The 7,305-nt window shown below is 39.1% G+C and overlaps 1 protein-coding gene across 1 annotated transcript; it reads left to right on the top strand.

Moving 5' to 3' along the window:
• Positions 1–2,323: 2,323 nt before the first annotated feature.
• Positions 2,324–6,868, top strand: LOC308079351 (uncharacterized protein). Its single transcript, XM_080420803.1, has 6 exons — positions 2,324–2,373; positions 2,862–2,973; positions 3,856–3,984; positions 4,459–4,541; positions 5,080–5,280; positions 6,426–6,868. The coding sequence occupies exons 2-5, from the start codon at positions 2,874–2,876 to the stop codon at positions 5,260–5,262; spliced, it is 495 nt and encodes a 164-aa protein (XP_080276929.1). The 5' UTR covers positions 2,324–2,373; positions 2,862–2,873; the 3' UTR covers positions 5,263–5,280; positions 6,426–6,868.
• Positions 6,869–7,305: the final 437 nt, after the last annotated feature.

The following is a 7,305-nucleotide window of genomic DNA, read 5'->3' as shown; positions in this document are numbered from 1 at the left end:
GTGTCACGTGGAGCTTGCCCAATGTTAGCTTGGCTAACAATGTTTGCTCACACAAAGCGAAAACATATTCTCCACCTTCGGCGGAGACAATAATATGTACATTGATTTACCAAACAATTATTATTTGTCTGTCAGGGTGAAACAAGCCCAAAGGCTTTCAAGCACAGCCATTGAGATAGACACCTCCTTACCTCAAGCCCTATTGTCTTCTTGAGGTGATAATTAATGAGCACAGCCATTAGACACCTCCTTACCTCAGCTCTAAATCCTTTTGTAATGGATTACAATTGGTTCAGCCTGGCGATCCTCAATCTGTGTTGTCTGACAATTATTCTTGCACTCACTTTATTCTCCCCCCCTGCTGAAAAAACCAGCACAGACCAGCTTATGGTGGTTGCTGGTTTTAGCTGGTTTTAGCTGGTATTAGCTGGTCTTAGCTGGTCTTAAGCTGGTTTAGATGGCATACCAGGCTGGACAAGCTGGTCAGGCTGGTCAGGCTGGTTTGCCAGTGTAGTTGGTTAGCTGGTCACTAAGCTGGATTCTGCTGGTCTTTGCTGGTCAGCCAGCTGGCTGGCTGGACTGACCAGCAAAGCCAAGCTGGTAGCTGGTCTTTGCTGGTCAAATGGGTGGACTGCCCAGCAAAGACCAGCTTACCAGCTAGACTTAGCTGGTCAGATGGCTGGACACTGGACAGACCAGCAAAGACCAGCTTAGCAGCTGGTCAAGTTTGGTTAGATCCCGATCCAACATGTGGATCGGGACTCCCAGGGGGGTCCCCACGTGATTTGGGGGTGGTCCCCAGATGACAGTGAAGTGATAATTTAAGGACCTTTAAGACCTTTTTAGTACCTAAAAAACCCCCACCATTACTGCATTAAAAGTAATCAACAAACTATACTATAAAAAAATGTCAAACATTGGCCAAATTGTCTAACAATAATAATAATATAAGAAAACATTTTGAAAATAGCAGATCTACAAGCTCACAACACCTTCCTTGCGAGGCGTTGTGAGCTTGAAGATCTGCTATTTTCACAATAGAGTCAAACTAAACGTAATGCATCAACTCCTACATTCCAAGTGCTTTAAGGGTGGGGGGTCCCCAGTTCAAATATGATTATTTTGGGACGTCGCGGCCTGAAAGGGTTGAGGACCACTGGGTTAGATCACGTGTGTGTTTCCCAAAACAGTGGGTCGGGGCCCATTTGTGGGTCATGTACACATCACGAGGAAAGATCCCTTTTTTTGTTTCCTACAAAAATATATTACTATATTATTTCAAAACATTTCCCACCCAAAAATCTAAAATCTTCATCAATAAAAAAACAAATAAATACAAAATCTAAGAAATTCCATCAATTAATAAAAAAAAGCATGCAGTGAAAATAGCAGATCTACAAGCGTTGTGAGCTTGCAGATCTGCTATTTTAACTAGTTTGGATCCCGGGGAGACATCATACCTGCCATTAGACTGTGAAGATTTTCTTCTGTTACAATTGCCCCCCCCCCAGTATATACAGTATATTTTATTTTATTGTATTGTATTGTATTGTATTGTATTGTATTGTATTGTATTGCATTGTATTTTACTTTACATTTCTTGTCCTTTTCTTGTGATGTGACATAAATATTATATTTAATAATAATAATAATAATAATAATAATAATAATAATAATAATAATAATAATAATAACAATAATGTATTATTATTATCATGACAACATTCATCCAAACTTATTTACTTAATTTCGCAATTGGCAAATAATATGCTAGTTTGATTCTAAATAACACTTTTTTTGCTATGGTTACCAAAATGAACAGATCTACAGATCTACATCTTGTCGCAATTTGACGTGTTGTGAGCTTGTACATCTGTTTTTACAGAGAAGCGGGCCCTTTATGGGCCCTGAGCAGTGTTGCCATATCTGCTTATTATAAGTGACTTTGGGCTTGTTTTTCTGTAAAGTTGCTTGTAAATATTAGTGAAATATTTCACTTATTATTTTTGAAAATAGCAGATCTACAAGCTCACAATGTGTTGCAAATGCGACGCACTGTGAGCTTGTAGATCGGCTATTTTCAAATAGGTTTAAATGTCGCTTCTTTTGGGCTTAATTTTTTTCACAGACCTGGCTGCTTATTTCTCTCACAAAATCTGGCAACACTGTCTCAGCAGGCTCGTGACCCTTGAACTCTATGCTCGCGACCGCTCGGGATACGCGGGGAGAATGAATGTCTGAGGCGAGCTGCCTGCAGGCTGCAGCTCTCACTTCAGTAGAAAGTTTATTGCGTTGCTTTGGATTCATCAAAAATAATTTTAAACCGGCTTCAGAGAAGATAAAAGAAAGAAGAAGAAGCGGCGGACATTTTAGGTGAGTGTTGACACACAGAAATACTATTTATGTAGGCGTTTTAGCCTACTATTACTGTATTGATAATTAAGTGCGTAGGCTGCTGTGTTCGAAGTCAATCACAAGTGACTCATGTCATGACCCAACTCTACACATTTAGTTATTTAATTTGTCTTGATAAAGGGATTATGACAATAATTACAATAAATTATAGTGGGAATATACAATATAATTTATACTATAGGCCACTACTGCTTGCCTGTGTGCCGCTCAAAACTAAATTCAGAATATGACGTCTGTGTGTGTGTGTGTGTGTGTGTGTGTGTGTGTGTGTGTGTGTGTGTGTGTGTGTGTGTGTGTGTGTGTGGACACACGCTTTCAGTGATGAAGCTACAGAGTGTTTTAATATCCCGTGAACTCTGAACATTAATGATTCCCTTGTCTGTCTCAGACTGTCTGTCTGTCTGTGTGTGTGTGTGTGTTATTATTACACATTTATTTGGCTGCAGTGGCCAAAATGAATGGTTTGCAGCCCTACTAAAAGAGAAAAAGGAACCCAGAGAGAACCATTATGTGTTATGCCCCCCCCCCCTCCCACAAAGAGAAGAAAACAGTTTGAAGGTAAAGTGATATTGTTTTGTTAAATATTAAAGTAATCATTGCTTGTTCAGTAACAGGGGTCTCCCAGACTCTCCACCTCTTTAGTAAGCCGAAAATGCATTTCCAGGAATACCAAATTTAACCAATCAGAACTCATACAGGATACAGGATAAATAAGTTACAATTGGAAGTGATGACACAAAGAAGTGGGCATACAAAATTTGAACCCATTTAGACCAGGAACGCATCTGTGTAATTGTTTTGATTTCTTTGGCTAGACCTTTGGCTTCAAAAATAGCAGATCTACAAGCTCATAGCGCGACACCGAGTGGCGCGCTATGAGCATGTAGATCTGCTATTTTTGAAAATCTTTGAATATATATGTTTTAAAGTGAACATTTGTACCTCAAATCTTTTTCCTTTTATGTTCAAAAAACTTTTAGGATTTAGAGAGCATTTTTAGAATCGGCCCCAGGTCTTAATGGGTTAAAGCTGCACTATGTAACTTTCCTCTTCTACCCCGGATTTGAACCCGGTTTCCTGAGCAAGTGCTGTAACCTTTTACCATTGAGCTAATAGAGCCTGCCTGCTTGCTCAGGTGATACATTGAATCTTGACCATCAGATCAAAATTCATGTCAGATCCTGTGTCTAGGTGAGACATGACCTTTGACACTATCTAAATGTCTCAGTAGAAGAGCAGGGAGACTAAATACAACCACCCCAATTATATAAGTTATATTGTATTATTTGTATTAACATACTCTAACATACAGATTGTATGTTATATTGTATTAATATACTCTACGATACAGGTTGCATAAAATTACATTTTATTCCACTTTAACTTTCTAACAAAAAACATCTTGTTTTATCCAAAATATATTACTTGCACTACCTTTAGACTCTGACTCGTCTGAATACGGTGGAGATGCTGTTGTTCCCCAAGCTATCCACGACGAAATGTCAAGTACAGTCATACCCAGAAGAAGGCCAAAGAGTTGGAGCTGGACCTACAGCATCTTAAAACTAAGTAAGCAATGACTAATGTTAACGAAACAGTTGCATGAGTTTGCTCTTCTCTTTTTGTATATATCGATATGTTGGTTATTTGTTCTCATGTTCTTTTTTACTTAGATCTTTACCACAAATGTTAAAAAACATTATATAGAAAGCATGTTAAATGGAGTGGACAGATGCTAGGCTCATTATTAAACTGGTATCCTACTAAGGCATACATCAATTCAGTTTTTATTTTTTATTTTTCCGTACCCTGTTCATGCTTTAAGATGCAACAAATTAGAGATTGCAAAACTGAAACTGGAGGAAGGGCCCCAATATAGCTCTGCAGCAAAGCCTGACATCCCTGCTGCAGATAAGCAAACCAGTGACAGCATAGGTGTGTTTAGACAGTGATACTGTTCTACGGAAAATGGTGACAATGTGTACAATATAAGTACTGTGATACTGCCAAAAGGAGCTTAAATATGATTCTCTACATTTTCAGTTGCAACTTCCTCCGTTTCCTCTTCCCCCGAGTCAGACGATTTGGCATCGACACCTGGGATGTTTGACGGCAACGGTGACAAGGTATTGAAGAAACATACTGTGTAGGACAGTGGTTCTTAAAAGTGGGGTTCCACAGTGTCCCCAGCTAAATAAGAAACAGTTATCATTTCAAAAATAGGCAACGTGTCATGATGCATCGTGAGCTTGTAGATCAGCTATGTTTTGCTATTTTTGAACTATTTTTGAACAGTTTTGCCTATGGCATGAACAAAATAGGGATGCCGGGTGGAAAAGGTTAATTTCACTACTATTTTACCAGCTAGAATGTAATCCAATGACAATGTACTGTATAATAATTACTTCAACTCTCCCCACCTACAGTATAGACAGTTGTAGAATTCTGTACTAAATGTAATCCAACAATTAACATCTTCTCTATTGGAGGTCCATGGCACCAACTCTTTTCTAAATGGGTCCACATTTGGGGGTCCTTGAAAATGTAATTTCTTTACAGTAAATTCTGTTTGAAGTGGGCCTGCTTTTGTCAAAAATGAGTCTGAAATGTCATGGTAAAATGTTTTTTAATTTCTAAAACATGTGTTGTTTTCTTCTGTTTCAGGTCCACATTGGCTCTGGTGTGTGGCTCGAAAAGGAGATCTGGAAGATGGTGGCAGCAAACACCAAGGACTCCCTGTTCATGAAGGAGCTTGCTGTTGCCATTTGGGGGACAACAACCCTGAAGACCATGCAGGAGCCTTACAAAGAATGCCCCACTAGCAAGGGGGAGGCCAAACCCCCCTGACCGCAGGACTCAGAAGAGGTATGTTTACTGAGGGGTGGGGGGGTTCATTATGACTTGATCTCATAATTCAATCTGCTCTGTGCATGACTGTAGTTCTCTTTTCCAGAAGGTGGAATTCCCGTTAGCGTTACCTGTTCAGTTTTTCATACCTTCATTTGGTTGTCTCAGCAGCATACTGTTTCAACCAGAAACACATATGGAGATGTTGGTTGTTTCCAATTTATATCTGCTGCCGAGCCAATCAAATGAAGCTATGAAAAACTGATCGGGAAACGGGAATGTCACCTTCTGGAAAAGAGATTATATTAAGCTTATTAATCAATCATAAAAGAAAATACTCTATTGTAATAAAATCGATTTTATGGCTGAAAGAAATGCCGATCTACAAGCTTGCAACTCGTTGGACGTGTTGTGAGCTTGTAGATCAAAAAAGTAATCAATAGAATAATCGCAAGTAGAATAATTGGTAGTGGCAGCCCTACATGCATGTGTGGCAGGGGTAGCTTTTTCCCCCAAATTGTTGTTGTCCATTGTAGCCATCTGACTTATTGCCTGCCCACTGTCCACCCACCTTTTTCATTCAAATGCATGTTTTCTAACTGAACTGAAACACGGGGTTAAAAAAACACTTCACCCCATTTTCAACTCATCTTCATATAATTGGTCCTCACTAATACACATTTTAAGATGGCACCATTTATGTCTACTCACTCTGTGTTTCGTTGATAGGTCGTGGACAGTTTAGAAACCTGCCTACCTTTGACATCATCGGTAGGCAGGTTTGGTCATTTAGAACAACTTTATTTGTTCATTATTAATGCAAGAACAATGGCTTCTACTTCTGCATGCAAACTTTCCAGGTAGAGACACACTGTAGTTTCTATTAGCTTGGAATCTCCATTGGTGATGTCACTGGTAGGCAGGTTTCTGAACTGTCCACATTCCACCAATGAGTGGCAGAACGAGTAGACAGAAATGGTGCCATTGTATAATGAACATTAGCGAGGATCAGTTAGTTATATGAAGATAAGGTTGAAAATGGGTGAAGTTTAAGTTACTTTAAGTTTTTCTCAAAACATCACAATTCATTTAACTCACCCCATGCAGTATATTGCTAATTATATTTGTTTTATTGTTGGGGGTTCTTGTTTGTTTTCTTTCAGACTGTTTCCATTGGTGGCTGCAGGGGCAGAACATTCTCACAAAGAGGAAGGCCATGGACCATGGCCAGGACATCAATAGAAAGGACAAGAAATTGTGTGTCTGTGTAGGGGGGGGGTTGATATGGGGGTAATGCTTTATAGCGCCACCAGCAGGCCGATTTTTGCAAGACACATTTTTGGCTGCAACTTTACAGATGTTTTCCAAACATCACACACATCGGTATACAGTATCTCCATAGTCATGTAATCAAGACGGATCTGTCCGATTTTTCATATTCTCTCACTCTTTTCCAGTCATTTGAACACTGTGTGTGTGTTAGTGTGTTCCTCAGGTTGAAGTTCATGTATTTATGTGTTTATTTATACATTTATTTGTTATTTAAATGTTGTTTTTGAGGGTTTTTTATAAGTGTTTAATAAATTATTGTTATGTATGAAATTGATACATGATTATTTATGACTTTGTGGATTTTGCTCACTTTTATATAGGCTACTGTAGGCTACTGTTTTTTAAATATACCACGTGCTGTGGGCACCTGGCTGAAATTCACCATGATCATGCATCCTCTCCAGCAAAGTTGGTCACTGCATATCCAGAATACACCTGAATACACATAAATACCAGATAGCAGCTTAAACCAGCTTAAACCAGCTACCAGCTAAACCATCATAAATACCAGCTACCAGCTTAAACCAGCTAAACCATCATAAATACCAGCTACCAGCTTAAACCAGCTAAACCATCAAAAATACCAGCTACCAGCTTAAACCAGCTAAACCATCAAAAATACCAGCTACCAGCTTAAACCAGCTAAACCATCATAAATACCAGCTACCAGCTTAAACCAGCTAAACCATCAAAAATACCAGCTACCAGCTT

This window comes from Gymnoscopelus braueri (assembly GCF_963280865.1).
Source record: "Gymnoscopelus braueri genome assembly, chromosome: 23".
In the NCBI taxonomy this organism is placed as follows: domain Eukaryota; kingdom Metazoa; phylum Chordata; class Actinopteri; order Myctophiformes; family Myctophidae; genus Gymnoscopelus; species Gymnoscopelus braueri.
This window is presented reverse-complemented; position numbering and strand designations above follow the sequence as displayed.

Coding starts and splice junctions, on each gene's coding strand:
- LOC308079351 (XM_080420803.1), top strand. CDS start 2,874: ATGGTTTGCAGCCCTACTAAAAGAGAAAAAGGAACCCAGAGAGAACCA. Junction 2,974..3,855: donor GAGAAGAAAACAGTTTGAAG/GTAAAGTGATAT, acceptor CACTACCTTTAG/ACTCTGACTCGTCTGAATAC. Junction 4,542..5,079: donor TTGACGGCAACGGTGACAAG/GTATTGAAGAAA, acceptor CTTCTGTTTCAG/GTCCACATTGGCTCTGGTGT.